Genomic DNA, 18166 nt, shown 5'->3' with positions numbered 1-18166 from the left:
ATTGTTTCAGGTCTTATATTCAGGTCCTTAATCCATTTTGAGTTAATTTTGGTGTGTGGCGATAGACAATAGCCTAGTTTCATTCTTTTGCAGGTGGCTTTTCAGTCATCCCAGCACCATTTGTTGAAGAAGCTTTCCTTTCTCCACTGTATGTTTTTGGCTTTTTTGTTGAAAATTATTTGACCATATAAATACGGATTTACTGCTTGACTCTTGATTCTGTTCCACTTGTCCATGTGTCTATTTTTGTGCCAATATCATGCCATTTTGATTACTGTCACTTTGTAGTATAATTTAAAGTCAGGTAGAGTGATGCCTCCAGCCTTGTTCTTTTTCCTCAGGATGACTTTGGCAATTTGGGGTCTTTTGTGCTTCCATGCAAATCTAATGATTTTTTGTTCTATTTCTTTAAAAAATGGCAATGGAATTTCGATGGGGATTGCATTAAATCTGTATAATGTTTTAGGTAATATGATCATTTCAACTATGTTAATTCTTCCAATCCAAGAACATGGAATATCTTTCCATGTCTTTATATTTTCTTTGATTTTTTTAAATAGTATCTTGTAATTTTTATTATATAGATCTTTCATATGTTTTGTTAAATTCATTCCTAGGTATTTCATTTTTTTGTTGCAATTGCAAAAGGAATTTTTTTTTCCACTTCTTTTTCTGACACTTCATTATTAGAGTATAGGAATGCTATGAATTTTTGAACATTGATTTTTGTATCCAGAAACTCTTTTGCTTACTGTTTCTAGTAGTGTTCTTGTGGAGTCTTTAGGGTTTTCTATATAGAGAATCATGTCATCCGCTAATAGTGACAGTTTGACTTCTTTGTTTCCTATTTGGATGCCTTTTATATTTTTCTCTTGTCTGATTGCACTCGCTAGGACTTCCAATGTTATATTGAATCACAGTAGCGATAGTGGACAGTCTTGCCTTGTTCCTGATCTTAGAGGGAAGGTTTTTAGTTTTTCATCATTAAGTATAATGTTGGCTGAGGGTTTGTCATAGATGGCCTTTATTATGTTAAGGTACTTTTCTTCTATACCAGTTTTGTTAAGTGTTTTGATCATAAATGGATGAAGCCCACTTGATCGTGGTATGTAATCTTTTTAATATGTTGCTGTATTCAGTTCGCTAGTATCTTATTTAGGATTTTTGCATCTATATTCATGAGAGATATTGGTCTATAGTTTGTGTGTGTGTGTGTGTGTGTGTTATCTTTACCAGGTTTTGGTATCAAGGTAATATGGGCCTCGTAAAATGAGTTGGAAAGTATTGCCTCCTCTTTGAATTTTAGAAGAGTCTGTGGAGAATAGGTATTAAATCTTCTTTGAATGTTTGGTAGAATTCACTGGTAAAGCCATCTGGTCCTGGACTTTTACTTTTTGGTAGGTTTTTGATGATTGTTTCAATTTTCATACTGCTGAACGGTCTATTTAGATTGTCCAGATCTTCTTAATTCAGTCTACAAAGGTTGTATTTTTCTAAGTACCGGTCCATTTGTTCTAGGTTATTAAATTTGCCATTATATACTTTTTCATAGTTTTTGTATGATCCTTTGTATTTCTGCTATGTTTGTTGTAATTTCCCCTCTTTCATCCCTGATTTTCTTTATTTGTGTCTTTTCTCTTTTTTCTTTAGTGAGTCTAGCCAGGGATTTGACAATTTTATTAACCTTCTCAAAGAACCAGCTCTTTGTTGCATTTATTTTTTCTATTTTTTTTTTGTTTGTTTGTTTTCATTTTCATTTATTTCTGCTCTAATTTTGATTATTTCTTTCCTTATGCTGACTTTAGGCTTCATTTGTTCTTCTTTTTCTAGTTTTTTAAGATGAAGCATTAGATTGTTTATTTGGGCTCATTCTTGTTTTTGGAGATAGGCCTGTAATGATATGAATGTACCTCTTATGACTGCTTTTGCCATGTCCCAAAAGTTGTGATATGTTATACTGTTATTATCATTTGTTTCTATGTATCTCTTGATCTCTCTTTTTATTTCTTCTCTGACCCAATTATTCTTCAGTAGCATGTTGTTTAATCTCCATATATTTGCGGTTCTTCCTGATTTCTTTTTGGAGTTGATCTTTAGTTTCAGAGTAGTATCATCAGAGAATACGGTTGGTATGATTTCAACCCTCTTTTATTAGTTGAGGTTATCTCTGTGCCCCAGTATGTGGTCAATCCTTGGGAATATTCCATGTGCACTAGAGAAGAATGTATAAGCAGCTTTTTTTGGAGGAAGTCTCTGTAAATGTCAATTATGCCAAGTTGGTCTAATGTATCATTTAAAGTTGTAATTTCCTTATTGATTTTCTGTTTGGATGATCTGTCCTTATCCAACAGTAGAGTATTTAAGTCCCCTACTATGATAGTGTTTTGGTCTCTTTCCCCCTTTAATGCTGTTAGTAATTGCTTTACATATTTCGGGGCTCCCTGATTGGGAGCATAGATATTAATAATTGTTATGTCTTCCTGGTGCATGATTCCCTTTATCATTATGAAGTGTCCCTCAGTATCTTTCTTTACCTTTCTGATTTTGAAGTCTATTTCATCTGATATTAGTACCGCTGCTCCTGCTTTTCTCTGAATGCCGTTTGCTTGAAATATCATTTCCCACCCTTTCACTTTGAGTCTATATTTGTCTTTGGAGCTGAGATGTGTCTCCTGAAGGCAGCACATGGTTGGGTTTGTTTTTTGATCCATTCTGCAACTCTTTGCCTTTTTATTGGTGAGTTCAGTCCATTTACATTTAGAGTGATTATTGAAATATGAGGTCCTCTTATAGGCATTTTATATTTTGCTTTCTGGTAGCTTGGTGTTTCCATTGCTTCCTTGTCTTTGTATTTCTGGTTGGCTTTTGTGGGTTTTCTCTCTGGTTCTTCTTGTTTTAATGTTATATACTTCAGTTCTGAATCTTTGGTGTGTGGTTACCATTACAAATATGTAAAGGATAATTATATGTGTGTGTGTGTGTGTGTGTGTGTAATAGTGTGTGTAATATATATATATATTACATATATATATTATATATATATAATAGATGACTGTGTATGTGTGTATATATATATATATATACACACATACACAGACCTCCATTTTCTTCTGCGCATGCCTTATCTTCATTCCTCTTTGCAAATTTGGATATTTGAATCTTCCCTTTATCAGTCATTGTTATCTCAATTTGTCCCTATGTATGCTGAACGTTCATTACTATCTTGTTATAACAATTTTCTTCTTATTATTTAAGCTTATAATGCCCTGTTCTAAGTAAAGCTTGCACTCCTCTGCTTCTATTGGCCTGATAGGCACTTTACTCCTAATTATGCTTTTTTTTTTTTTTTTGTCATTTTGTTTTAGGTGAGCTGACCCCTTTCAGTATTTCCTGTAGTGCAGGCCTTGTAATGGAAAATTCCATCAATTTTTGTATGCCTGGAAAGGTCTTAATTACTCCTTCATATCTAAAGGAGTGCTTAGCTAGATACATTATTCTAGGCTAGTAGTTCCTTTCACTTAATAATTTAATTATTTGATTCCATTCCTTTCTGGCTTGTAAGCTTTGTTCTGAGAAGTCCAAGGATAATCTAATGGGATAATCTAATGGGTTACTGTTTTCTTTTCCCTGGCTGCCCTGAGAATTCTGTCTTTGTCACTGATTTTTGATAATTTTACTACACTCTGTCCTGGTGAAGGCCTTTTTGGGTTGAGATAATCGGATGTTCTGTTGAATTCTTGGATTCCAAGCTTTAGTTCATTCCTTAGATTTGGGAAATTCTCATCCACTATTTGTCTGAAAATGCTTTCTAATCCCTGCTTCTTTTCCTGGCCTTCAATATTGCCTGTTATTCTTATGTTTCCTGTCCTGATGGTATCAGCTAATTCTTGTATTTCTCTTTCATTATTTTTTATTCTGTGGTTTCTCTCTTCTTCCTTCTGATTTATTTCTAGATTTCTGTCTTCAATATCACTGATCCTTTCCTCCATTTGGTCGACTCTATTTCCTAAGCTTGCTATTTCATTTTCAACTCTTGATGTGCGGTCTTTATCTCCAGAAGTTCTATTCGTTTCTTTTTGAGAGTTTCAGTCTCCTTGCTAAAGAACTCATTCTGCTCATCTAGTTTTTTTTCAATTCCTGAAATTATTGATATGATTTGTTTTGGATCTCATTGAGTTTTTTCAGAAGTACCATCTTGAATTCTCTGTCATTTAAGTTGCATATTTCTATGTCTGTAAGCTTATTTTCTGGAGATTTTTCTCTGTCTTTCTGAGAAACCTTGTTACCTTGGTTGTTCATAGCGTTTATTGGACTATTTTGCACTTGGGCATTAATAGAAGTGTATTCTGCTGTTTTTCCAGAAAGAATATTTATTATATAAAGGTCCCTCTTTAGCCTTCTACAAAGAAGGCGCTTTGTTTTTGGTTTCCAGTAGGTGGCATCTAACCTCTTGTATCTCTGATTTATATAAGTCCTTAAAAATGCCTTTTTATTTTTGATATTTATTTAATCATGCTTGCTACCCTCAGTTTCAGTCCATGCCAGTGTTAGCAACAGTTTTGGTAGCATTTGCTCAGATTCCCTTGAGGCTCTGCAGTGTTTGGTCACAGAGCTTATGGGGGGAGGGGCCCTCTGGATTGAGGATTGAGGGCTGCGGCTCAGCCTCTATTTTGCAACCATGGCCGGTAATAATCAACTGTTTTTTTCTGCCGTCCTGCTTCTCTGCCTTCTGCCCTGATGACTGGATCCTTACACTGGTCGGCCACAGGGAGCTCACAGCACTCCCAGGCAGGGCTGTTCAGGGAACTCACCACACTTTCTCCCCTTCTCCTCCTCCTACAAGAAGCTCCAGCTGCAAGTGGCTGCTTCTTTGTTTCTCCCAGTCCACTGCCCAACACGTGGGGTTCTGACCTGTGGTAGCTCTTATGCGCAAATCCTATGCTCAGACACTCAAAGCTAGTATGTAGTTTGGTGTTTTTTGTTGAGTTTTAGGTGTTCAGCTTATTGTTGTTTCAAGGGGAGAAATCCGGGGACGTCTCTCACTCCGCCATGTTTCCAAAGATCCTGTATGTGTGTCTTTTAATTTGAAGTGATTCTCTTGTAGGCAATATATGTAGGTATCTTGTTTTCTTATCCATTCAGCCACCCTATCTTTTGGTTGGAACACTTAATTCTTTTCCATTTGAGGTACTTGTTGATAGTTATTACCATTCTTTATTCATGTTTTTGATACATGTTTTTTCTTCTTAAAGAAGTCCCTCCAACATTTCCTGTAATACTGCCTTGGTCTTGATAAATTCCTTTAGCTTATTTTTGTTCGAGAAGCTCTTTATCTGTTCTAAGACTCTAAATGGTAGCTTTGCTAGATAAAGAATTCTTGGTTGTAGATCCTGGGTTTTCCTCTTCTCGGCTATTTTGTGCCAAGCCCTTCTGTCCTGCATAGTTTTTTGTTTGTTTGTTTGTTTGTTTGTTTGTTTGTTTTTTGAGAAATCAGCCACCAGTCTTATGGGTGCTTCCTTATAGGTAACTAACTGCTTTTCTCTTGATGCTTTTAAAATTCTTTCTTTGCATTTATTTAACCTTTGGCATTTTAATGATGATGTGTCTTGGTGTGGGCCTTTTTGGGTTCCTGGTTTGGGGGACTCTCAGAGCTTCCTAGCGTTGTATGTCTATCTCCTTCACTAGGTTAGGGAAATTTTCCATCATTATTTCTTCAAATAGCTCATCAGCTTCTTGTTCCCCTTCATGTACCCCTATGACCCAATGTTTTTAAATTTAATTTTGTCCCATAGACACCTTAAATTATTATTATAGTCTTGGCTTCTTTTTTCTTGCTGTTCTGATTGGGTGTTCTTGACTTCCCCATACTCTATATTGGTGACTTTATCCTCTTTATCCACTCTGTTTATTCCCTCTAATATACTCTTCATCTCAGATAATGTGTTCTTCATCTCTGACTTGTTCCCTTTTATAATTTCCATTTCAGTGTTTGTGTTTTTTATATCTTTGTTAAAGTTCTTACTGAGTTCATCTACACTTCCCCTAAGTTCATTGAGCAACTTTTTAACCAGTGTTTTGAACTCTGCATCTGTTAGATTGCTTGACTCCATTATTCCAGGATCTCTATTCTGTTCTGTCATATTGATTCTGCTTCTTTGTCTTCTCATTTTGGCTGCCTTTCTGTGTCTGCTTCCATGTACTAAGCAAAATCCTAAGTCTCCCAGTCTTTTAGCGTGGCTTTGTGTGGTAGATGTCCAGTGGCACAGACCTGAGAGGGGTTCAGCTGCAGACCAATTTTAGCCGCAGCCTGTGCCCCTCCCAGGCCACCTGTTAAGATTCAGCAAGCAATCCACAAATGCTGTGCTTATAGTTGCCTCAAGAAACCACACCAGAAACTAAGGCCAACTGCCACCAGTGTGAATCTTGATGCTGCTCAGCAAAGAGCACTGGATTCGCCGAGGAACACCTACATGTGGCTTGGGTGGGGCCATGAGTTGGAGGAGGCAGAGTTTCAGGGAATTCTCTGGGTGGAACGACCTTTGTTATCCAGTTTGATGATATTTCAGCTATGGTAGTGCGACCCACACACTGGGAGTGGGGAGGGCTCAACAGAAGAATAATGGATACCACCGGCACTTCTGCCTGGGAGAAAGCCTCGCCTCCCACTCTCACTTCGACAACTCAGTCTACCTGTAAGTCCCTAGTGCCCCTCGTGCAGCCGACGTGGCACTGGTGCTCAGAGCGAGCAGGTCCTTCACAGTGAGAGTCCTCTTGGGGGCATAGCCCCTGTAAGAGGCGTCTGTAGCTCCTACAGTCTCTGTCCCACTCAGCTGCTGAGGACTGGCAGCCTCGTGTCTTCGCCCCCTCCTACTTTCTACCATTGCAGGGTGATTTTTTATTTCTCTCCCTAGTTGTAGTGCTTGTCTTCATCTAGACCCCAACTCTGCTTGCTCTTTGCTCCATGTTTCCGTCCCAACTTTGATGTGGTTGCAAGGGGGATGAACAAAGTTTCTATCATCTATGCCATTTTTAGGGGTTTATTGTTTTTAATAGTTGTTCAGTGGAGTCTTTAGGGTTTTCTATATAAAAAATCATGATGTCTGTAAAAAGTGACAATTTGACTTCTTTATTCCCAATCTGGATGCCTTTTTTTTCTTTCTCTTGCCTGAGTGCTCTAGTAAGAACTTTCAATACCATGTTGAATATGTCTAATTCCTGATCTTAGAGGAAAAGCTTTCAGTTTTTCACCATTAAGTATGATATTACCTGAAGATTTCTCATATATTGCCTTTATTATGTTGAGGTACTTTCCTTCTATACCAATTTTATTAAGTGTTTTAATCCTAAATGGATGCTGTATCTTGTCAAATGCTTTTCTGCATCTATTGATACGATTATATGAATTTTTTTCTGTATTTTGTTAATGTGGTGTATCATATTGATCGATTTGCATATGTCGAACCGTCCTTGTGCCCCTAAGGCTAACCCTACTTGATCATGACATATAATCTTTTTAACATCTAACAGTACATTAGTTTAGTGTCTATATTTTCGATACTAGTATTTGATTTGCTAATATTTTGTTTAGGACTTTTGCATTTGTATTCATCAGAGACATTGATCTGTATTTTTTTCTGTGTTATCCTTACTAGATTTTGGTATCAGGGTAATGTTGGCCTCTAAAAATGAGTTAGGACATATTTTTGAATTGTACACTTGAAACTTGTATAATTTTATTATCCAATACCGCCTCAATAAATTTAATTAAAAATAAAAAAATTAAATAACAATTTAAAAATTTTTTAAAAAGACGTAAGGTGGCTAAAAAAATGAGTCAGGAAGCATTGCCTCTTCTTCAATTTATTTTAAGTGTTTGAGAAAGACAGGTATTAAATCATCTTTGGATGTTTGGTAGAATTCATTAGTGAAGCCATCTGGTCCTGGACTTTTATTTTTTGGGAGGTTTTTGATGATTCAATTTCTTTACTGTTGATTGGTCTATTTAAATTTTCCAGTTTTTTTGTGATTCAGTATAGGAAGGTTATATATTTTTAAGAACTTGTCCATTTGATCCAATTAAATTTGGTGGCATATAGTCTTCATAGTTTTCTTGTATGTTCCTTTGTATTTGTATTTGTATGATGTCTTCCGTAACTTCTCTTTCATTTCTGATTTCTTTTCTCTTTTTTTCCTTAATGAGTCTAGCCAGGAGTTTGTCAACTTTATTAATCTTTCCAAAGAACCAGCTCTTTGTTGCATTAACTTTTTTCTATTGTTGTTGTTGTTCTCTATTTCATTTAATTCTGCTCTAATTTTTATTATTTCCTTCCTTCCGCTGACTTTGGGCTTCATTTGTTCTTTTTTTCCTAGTTCTTTAAGATGTAATTTTAGCTTGTTTATTTGAGATTTTTCTTGTTTCTTGAGATAGGCCTATAATGATATAGGCTTTTCTCTTATTACCACTTTTGCTGTATCCCAAAAGTTTTGATATATTTTCATTCTCATTCGTTTCTATGTATATTTTGATCTCTTTTATTTTCTCTTTGACTCAGTCATTCTTTAGTAGCATGTTGTTTAATCTCCACATATTTGTGCTTTTCCCTGCTTTCTTTTTGCAGTTGATCTCCAGTTTCAAAACATTGTGGTCAGAGAATGTGCTTGGTATGATTTCAATCTTCTTAAATTTTTTGAAGCTAGTTTTGTGTCCCAACATATGGTCTGTCCTTGAGAATGTTCTGTGTGTACTAGAGAACATTTTTCCCTCTTATTTATGTTATGTGTCTCAGTTCTGGTGTTTTAAGATGAAAGGCTCTGTGAATATCAATTATGGCCATCTGGTCTAATGTGCCATTTAAGGCCAATATTTCCTTGATTTTCTGTTTGGATCATCTATCCATAGCTGTCCAAGGGATATTTAGGTCTCCTACTATAATTGTATTTTGTCAGTTTCTGCCTTTAGTTCTGTTAGTAGTTGCTTTATATTTTATGGTGCTCCCTAATTGGGAACATATATCTATTAAGTATCATGTCTTCTTGATGGATTGTCCCCTTTATCATTATGAAATGTTCATCTTTATCTCTTGTTATTCTTTTTATCCTGAAGTCGGTTTCATCAGATATAAATACAGCTACACCTGCTTTTCTCTAGATGCCATTTGCCTGGAGTATTGTTTTCCACTCTTTCACTTTGAGTCTATATTTGTCCTTGCCAGCTCAGTTGTGTCTCTTGAAGGCAACATATTGTTGGGTTTTTTTTTTTTTGATCCAATCTGCTATTCCATGCCTTTTTTGGGGGGTGAGGGAGTTCAGTCTATTTACATTTAGGATGATTATTGATATGTGATGATTTTCTATAACCATTTTATCTTTTGTTTTCTTATAGCTCAATCTCTCCATTGTTTCTTTGCCCTTATGTTTCTGTCTGTTAATTTCATTTGGTGGTATTTTATGATTTTTTTCCTTTCTTCATTCAGTTTTATGTTATGTGTCTCAGTTCTGGATTTTTTTGTATGTAGTTACCATTAAGTTTATGTAAAGGGAATTTATACACATATACAGACATCCTTTTTCTTCTGCATGCGTCTTACCTTCATTCCCCTTAGCATATTCAGACCTTTACTCCCCTTTTCTGTTTTTGTTGTCTCAGATTATCCCTATTTATGCTATGAGTTCATTTCTAGGTTGCACTAATTGTTGTCTTCTTCTCTTTTAAAGTGTTTTTTTTTTTTACCTTTACCATTATGTAATATTTAAGCTTATAATATTCTGTTCTTAATAAGGGCAGCACTTTACTGTTTCTGTCTTTCTGTTAGTCATCTTACCCATAGTTAGATAATTTTTTGTCCTTTTATTTCCAGTAGAATGACCCCCTTCAGTATTTCCTGTAATGCAGGCCTTGTGGTGGAAAATTCCCTCAGCTTTTGTATGTCTGAAAATGTCTTTCCTTCTTCATATCTAAAGAACTTTGCTGGATATATTATTCTTGTCTGGTAATTTCTGTCTTTCAGTAGTTCAAATATTTGATTTCACTCCCTCCTAGCTTGTAGAGTTTCTGCTGAAAAATCCAATAATAATTTAATGGGATTTCCTTTATAGGATACTGTCATTTTTCTCTGGCAGCCAAGAGAATTTTTCTTTGTCCTTAATTTTTAGCAGTTTTAATATAATGTGCCTTGGAGAAGGCCTTTTGAGATTGAGATAGGTGTTCTGTTTGCTTCTTGGATTCGAGGATCCAGTTCTTTCCATAGGTTTGGGAAGTTCTCATCAACTACTTGTGTGAATAGGCTGTCTGTTCCCTTCTCCCTCTCTTCTCCTTCTTGTATACCATTATTCTTATATTGCTCTTTCCAATGGAATCAGATAGTTCTTGTAGAGTTCCTTTTTGTTTGTTTTTTTGTTTTTGTTTTTACTCTCAAGTCTGTTCTTCCATCCACTTCATTTTGAGATTCCTATCTTTGCTATCACTAATTTTTTTCTCCATCTGGGCAACTCTATTTCCTAAGCTTGCTAGTTCATTCTTCATCTCTTTTATTGAGTTCTTCAGCTCCAGAATTTCTGATTCTTTTTTAAAGTTTCAGTCTCTTATGCAAAGTAATCTTTTTGTTCATTGATTTTATTTATGATTTCATTAAACTGCCTGAGTTTTCTTGCATGTCTTTGAGTTTTTTCAGAACTGCAATCTTGAATTCTCTGTTATTTAAATAATATATTTCCATGTCTTTAAGTTGATTTTATGGAGCCATTTCATTTTCTTTCTGAGCTACTTTGTTGCCTTGGTTGTTCATGGTATTTGGCGGATTATTTCTCTGCCTAGACATTTATGGGAATGAACTCTTATATATATATATATTTTTTTTTAAGAGTGATACCACTTTAGCAGGTTGATTAGCAGAGGTTTTTCTTCTTTTCTTCCAGTAGGTGGCACTGAAGCACAAATGTTTCATTTTCTCTAGCACTGCTCAGGCTTCTGGATCTCTGGCAGGAGGTGTAAAATGTTTTTTATTCCCTGAGAAAGTGGGCCTCTCTTCTGTGATCAGGTCAACCAGGTCTCAGGACACTGCTCGGGTGATCCGTGAAATTTCAATGCTGCCCCAGCAGCCAGATATAGTGTTGCACTACCTGAGGTGTCCCAGGTGCCCTGTCTTGGATCAGCCTTGATGGGTGGGGGTGGGGTGGGCTAGGAGAGGCCTCTGGTGTGTTGTGGCTTTATTATTCTCCCAGTAATGGCTGCTGTCAGACCTCAGCTGCCTTTCCTCTGCATCTCACTCCTGTCACTGGGACTAGCCACAGTGTGTATCTGCCTCTCAGGAGCTGTCTCTCAACTTCTCAGGGCTGTAGATATTCTGGTTTTTAACCCGACAATCACTGCTATAGTTTCTTCTGGGGCCCACTGCTAGTTCTGGGAAGGTGCAGAGAGGTGACCAGGCTCTGTAGCTTTGTTTTCTGCTGGGCAATGGCAGCTGCTAGAACCCAGCTGTCACACTTCTATATTCAGTGTCTCCCCCATCACTGATTTCAGCCATATTCTATACTGATCACTCAGGCAGGAATGCCTGGGGCTACAGAGAGCACACTTTTAGCCTGATTCCTCCCCCTTCTTTGAGTCATGCAGTGAGCTCTGGGCTGCATCCTGAGCACCCATCCATGGCACCTGTCTCTGCTCTTCTCCCTTCCCTTCTCCCCTGTTCACTCAGATTCTCCCTTCTTCACATGTTTTCATGTGGGGATCTCAGATGTGTTTGTGTGTTGAGGAGGGAATCCTTTGTTGAATTATAGCTGTTCAACTTGTAACTTCAAAGGGGGACCTCTCGCGCCGCCATGCTTCAGAAGTCACTAAGTTTGTGGTTTTCTTATTAAATATTGCTCATCTTGATGTTAAAATCGAATTACTATTACTCTTTAAAACAGTATTGTTAAATTAAGGCTTTTACTTTGGGACTAAATTTTTAAGTTAAAATGTCATACATGGTCATTCTTGGAAAAGCCTATTTATCTATAAGCTTACAGCATTTAAATTTTCCTCAAAGACAACCTTTTCTGTAGTTATTTAAAATAGTTACTATGGTCTTACTGTCATAGCTTATTATGTCCTCTACTATTATGGTTTTACTTTATTCTAAGCACCCATGAACTGAATAAGTGACCCATACATTTTTAGCTTTCCAATTCTAAACCTCCCTGATTTTTTTGATAGAATTTTTGCAAAGGGGCCAAGTGAGGTAAGCATAAGATTTTGAAAAGTACCACATGGCCTTATCACATGTGCAAATCATACATATTGAACCTCTCACTACTGCAGAGCCCAGGTTACTAGCTTGTAGTGTGCCTAAGAAATTTTAGCATACCTCTTATACTTAATTAGCTGGCCCACAAAAGTGAGCTAGAAGGGCTTGACCACTTGCCTGCTGCTCCCATTTTGTATCACCGGTGAGTGGCATGTGTTATTTTGGCAGGTTTGAGGCAATTAGGAATTTTATTTGAAGATGGGTTTAATTAATTATATAAATTTGACCTCGTTAAATTTGAGGAAGGATTATTTCTAAACACTATGTTTTGTACCTTAAAAGTAATAAATGCATATAGTGAAGAAGATTCCAAATGAGAAAGCCTGCCTTCCAACCCCTGGCTGTACCTCCCATAGATAAGGAGTAGACTGTGGCTGATGTGTTTGTCTTCCTTTCATTGCTTGGTCATTTAATATTTAATATTTTATTTTCCTGATAATTTTAATGAACACCTATGTAATATATTCCACAGATTTCTATGGGACAGATGCTACAAGATTTTGGAAAATTTCTTGGGATGTTCCTTCTTGTTTTGTTTTCTTTCACAATTGGATTGACACAATTGTATGATAAAGGCTATACTCCAAAAGAACAGAAAGACTGTGTAGGCATCTTCTGTGAACAGCAAAGCAATGATACCTTTCATTCGTGAGTGTCTTTTGTAATTTTTAGTAAATATATTTCTCTCTATTGTGTTACGTATGCATTAGTATCTATAGAAATAGGACTTCAAATTTTTTAAAAGAAATTTTCTAATAAGAATTTCTTATTTTTCATGAATCATTTGATAGTTATTTTTACATATAGAGTCTTAAATAATTCGTAGGCCCAAGTTATTTCATTGTCTCCCCTACTGCAGTATATCTTCACAGAGGAACTCTTCGCATTTTGTGCACCTGTAGCATTTTGAACAGGACAGTTCTTTGTCAGCTGTATGTATTGCAAGATTTCGACATCTCAGTTCCTCAAGTATTAAATGAGTAGCAACTCTCAGTCATTGTTGTAACCAAAACACTCTTTTACATTTTCAACACTTGTTAGTTTATTAGAAGTGAGAATTATTAGAGCTTAACGAACAAATTTTTTTCTCCAATTTATTGTTATAATACATAATGCAATTATGTTCAGTAAGGAATTGAACAACCAGTTGTGAGGCAGACAAAATACCTCCCCTCATTCTTAAATAAGATAATGGAGAAGAGGTGTGGAATTGCACATTCGTTGTGTTCTTATTTTGTACCAACTAGTCTTCAGTTACTTTCATGTCATCTTATTTAAGGATTAAGATGAAATGAATAATAAATATATATCTAACACTTTCTATATACCAGACACTTTTCTAAGTGTTGAGTGAATGAAATATGAGTGAACAAAACTACATCACGGAACTTATATTCTAGTGAGGTGATACAGGCAATAAAAAGAGAAATGAAATACACAGGATATTACACAGTGATAAGGGCTAAAGAGACAAAGCTTGGGCCGGGGGAATATATGTGTTAGAGGGTACAGTTTTAGATAGGAGGTTAGGGGTGGTCTCATAAGAGTTGACATTCAAGTAAAGATTGTAAAGCTGATGAAGGATCAAGCAATGAAGAAGATTAAATTTAGAGGAAGAGCTTTGGCAGATACAGGGAGTGGCAAAGGCAAATGCCCTGCGATGAGAACATGGCTGACATATTCAAGGGAAAGCCAGGAGGCAGGTGTGATTAGAATGTAGTGAATTCGAGGGAGAATGGTAAGAGATGAGGTAAGAAAGGTAACGGGGATCATATAGGACCTTGTTGGCCTTTTTAAGGACTTTGGACTATTGAGATATCCATTTGAAATTTTTGAACATAGCAGTGACAAAATCTAATTAGGCTTTAACAGGATCATAGATACCATTATGTTGAGAACGGACAGAAAGTCAATAAGAGATTAAACAGGAATAATTTATTTTCTTTTCGAGTCTGTTTCCTTGTTTAAAGTAAGGCATATCTGTACTGTTGGGTTCAACCTCACTTATAAAGTATTATTCTTGGATTATCAATATTTTCTTTAGGTAATGTTGATATAAATAAATTCTTCATTTTTCCTAATTAGTTTCTTTAATTTTCTCTTAAACAGAAATGTAATTGTCTTTACAGGTTCATTGGCACTTGCTTTGCTTTGTTCTGGTATATTTTCTCCTTAGCGCATGTGGCAATCTTTGTCACAAGATTTAGCTACGGAGAAGAATTGCAGTCCTTTGTTGGAGCCGTTATTGTTGGGACATACAACGTGGTGGTTGTGATTGTGCTTACCAAGCTACTGGTGGCAATGCTTCACAAAAGCTTTCAGTTGATAGCAGTAAGTGTTCGCTCTTTTAAAAACTGTATAGTCTCTTCAGATCTTACCAAATATATGCAGATAAGGCAACCAAAGAGTGTAAGAATTAAGAATTAGTATCATTTAAAAATTAGATTTTTTTAAATGTAATAATGTTTATTAACTGCAAATTAAACCAAATTTTTACCTACAAGGTATGGAAAAATTTGACAGTTTGAAACAATCTTTCTCTCTTTTTCTCCTCCATTCCCCCGTGTGTGTGTGTGTGTGTGTGTGTGTGTGTGCGCGCGCGTGCGCGCACGTGTGTGTGTTCATATCCTCTATTGCTTTTTCATTTGCCTCTTATAGAATCATGAAGACAAAGAATGGAAGTTTGCTCGAGCAAAGTTGTGGCTTAGCTACTTTGATGACAAATGTACATTACCCCCACCTTTTAACATCATTCCTTCACCCAAAACAATCTGCTACATGATTAGCAGCCTCAGTAAATGGATTTGCTCTCATACATCGAAAGGCAAGGTTAAACGGCAAAACAGTTTAAAGGTGAGAGATTAGAATTGCAACATGGAAGTTTTAACAATTCCTAATCTCAGATGTTTCCTAAGGCATAAATATGCAGTCTCCTTAAGGCCTGAGACTGATTTTTTTCACTCCTATATCCCCTGATGCATGGCATAGATATAACATAAAGTAAGGATTCAATAAATGTTTATTGAGAATGAGAGTCAGTTCTTTTTCTGGTCCTTCTGAAAGTTATTTAATACATGATTAATTCAATACATGTTGCTATAAACCAGAGGCTGGCAAACTTTTTCTGTAAAGGTCCAGATAATAAATAACTTAGACTTTGCAAGCCAAGATAAAATCGAAGGTTTATGTGAGTAGTAATATAACAAGAAAGAACATAAATTCCCACTAAATTTTTATTGATGAAATTAAAAGGGTAACCATTGAGTAATAATTTAAAAAAATTTTTTTTTATTATGGTGACATTGGTTAATGAAATCCAGTAAGTTTTATGTGTAGTAATTTTTTGTAATACAGGTCTATTAATGAAAAGAATGGACTTTCATTTTTTTGGTGGGGGGAATAATATTTTGTTTAATTGGGGTTCAAAATTATTGTTCCCTATTATCAAATTAATTTCAAATGTTCATCAGGAAAAACCGTTCTTAGCTCACAGGCCATAAAAAAACAGGAAGTGGGCCGTATTTGGCCTGTGGGTCATAGTTTGCTAATCCCTCCTATAAACTAAGCCTTCCTAAGACTACTTTTAAATCAAAATAAGCATACAGGTGAGTAGATTAAAGAAATATGCCTGCTATATGTGTTTGTGTCTGCAAATTTTTTAAAAAATCTACCTACTTTTAAATATCATTTATGCACATTGTATCATTATTGCTTGTTTTGAAGGAATGGAGAAATTTGAAACAAAAGAGAGATGAAAACTACCAAAAAGTGATGTGCTGCTTAGTGCATCGTTACTTGACTTCCATGAGACAGAAGATGCAAAGTACAGATCAGGCAACTGTGGAAAATCTAAATGAATTGCGCCAAGATCTGTCAAAATTCCGAAATGAAATAAGGGATTTACTCGGCTTTCGGACTTCTAAATATGCTATGTTTTATCCAAGAAATTAATCACTTTCTAAATTATGTAGAGAGTAATTTTCAGTAATAAAGACTATGTTTGCATAACTTGCAATTAAATCAATAAGATACATATTGAAACAATTATGTAAAAGCCATTCTTTAAAATATTTATAGCATAAATATGTTATGTAAAATATGTATATAGAATTAGTTTTTTAAAAACTTTCTGTTAATGGCTTTTTCCAGGAGCAAAACAGATTAAGGAGGTAGATTTTGTAAGCATGCTGCTTGGTTTTCTTACTTGAATAGTGCTCTAAAATTTTTTCTTTTTATGTTCAAGAAGGTCAGTTATAATTGTACACATTGCCAGAAAGTTCTATAAATGAAAATCAGTAAATACAGCTGATCTCCATCCATAGGATAACTTGAAATAATAGAATTCATGGTTTTTAAAATCTCTGTGTCAGGACTTCACATATAATTCAGTATTTATCATTTAAGAGTATAGTTTTATTTAAAATAATAGTCTATTTTTTTTATTTTGTTATAATCCTATTAAAAAACCTTAATGAATATTTGAATCTATTCATGTCTCTATAAATTTAAATTTACTTAAATTTTGTTATTGTACTATATTTACTTTTACATGGTTGTAATCACTATATTTTTAATTTTGCTTTTTTCACTTAATAATATTTTACATATACATTTCCATGTATTGATATAGTCCATGTATTTAAGTTTTTATAGAATTATACAATTTTTGAAAAATATAGTTAGTAGATTCTTCATTTTGTAGCTATAGAGTATTTATGTTGATAGGTTTGCACAGGTTCTTCTCTAAGATTAGGCATTTGGTGGCTTTTATTTTTTCCATATCATAATAGTGCTATAGTTCTTTTTCAAGTTGGAGTGAATGTTCAAACTTATAAAGCTAACCCAAAATAAGGATTTAGAAAATACTTCTTGATCATGTGTGGTCACAGCCTGTTTTGTTTTTGTAAACATTGAAAAACTCTTTGATGCAAGGATGCGTTTTATATTTGGACTAAGGTTCTTGAGTTTGTCTCCCAAATTATTTTTCACAGAATTTAACATAGCTTCTGTAAATGTGACTCCATGCTTATTTATGGATCTCTCTTGCTGCTTAAGGTGAAAAGTGTTCATTTTTTTTTTTTAATTGGAGAATAAAATGTATATTAAAATTTTTTTCCTGTGTTCATGCAAGAGATGTAGTTTAAATTTTTTAACAAGCCATCGCTTATATATTCTTGCAGCATTTCCAGTTAAGAGATTATTAGATATGTAATTATCTTCTTAACTGAATGTCAGATGGTCTTAAGGCCACAGGGTGCAGGTAGCCCTTGGTCCATAAGCACCACTGGCCCAGGGATCATTGTCTGAATATATTAGTATTGTGTTTCATCTTGCATTTTACTTTTTAATTTCCAAGTTGTGAGTGTTCCCTCTTTGGGGCTAATTCTTATAAAAACATTTATTGTAAAGTTATATATTTTGTCTACAATGGGATTATGCACTTCCCAGTTGGGATTTGACATCAGGATTTTTAGTCATTCTAAAAAATATCTAATTATTAAATCGAAATATTTATTGAGTGCCTACTGTATGCATGAATTGCTTATGAGGTATATTTTGAATGATAGCATATTGTAAGAAAAAAGGTGAATAAAACTTGACATTAGATTCTAAATTGACAGTCTGTCCACTGTATTATTGTATATTTTATACTTTCTTTGAGATATAACTCACATGTCATAAAATTCACTCTTTTAAAGTATACAATTGAGTAGTTTTTTAAAAAATAATGCTAAGGCCTAAAATGCAAACATTAACATCAGACCCCTTTGTGTCCCTTTCTTCTTCCAGTGGCAATCACATTTAACTTTTAAGCTGTTTCTTCCAATATTTATAAATACCATGATTTTAAATAATATGTCCTCGCAAAGACCTGTATGTGA

The 18166-nt window shown here is 35.0% G+C and overlaps 1 protein-coding gene across 6 annotated transcripts in view; it reads left to right on the top strand.

Annotated features, from left to right (window-relative positions):
- Positions 1–17902, top strand: part of TRPC1 (transient receptor potential cation channel subfamily C member 1) — a 90265-nt gene extending 72363 nt beyond the window's left edge. For all 6 annotated transcript variants that reach the window (XM_011364447.2, XM_023533159.1, XM_023533162.1 and 3 more), the window contains 4 exons: positions 12757–12932; positions 14414–14615; positions 14943–15137; positions 16008–17902. In XM_011364447.2, the coding sequence (XP_011362749.1) occupies positions 12757–12932; positions 14414–14615; positions 14943–15137; positions 16008–16235 (801 nt within the window). In that variant the 3' untranslated portion in view covers positions 16236–17902. The remainder of the gene's footprint in view (positions 1–12756; positions 12933–14413; positions 14616–14942; positions 15138–16007) is intronic.
- The last annotated feature ends 264 nt before the right edge of the window (positions 17903–18166 follow it).

This window comes from Pteropus vampyrus, unplaced genomic scaffold (assembly GCF_000151845.1).
Source record: "Pteropus vampyrus isolate Shadow unplaced genomic scaffold, Pvam_2.0 Scaffold97, whole genome shotgun sequence".
NCBI classification, from domain to species: domain Eukaryota; kingdom Metazoa; phylum Chordata; class Mammalia; order Chiroptera; family Pteropodidae; genus Pteropus; species Pteropus vampyrus.
Note: the sequence above shows the minus strand (reverse complement) of the source record. Positions and strands in the feature narration are given on the sequence as shown.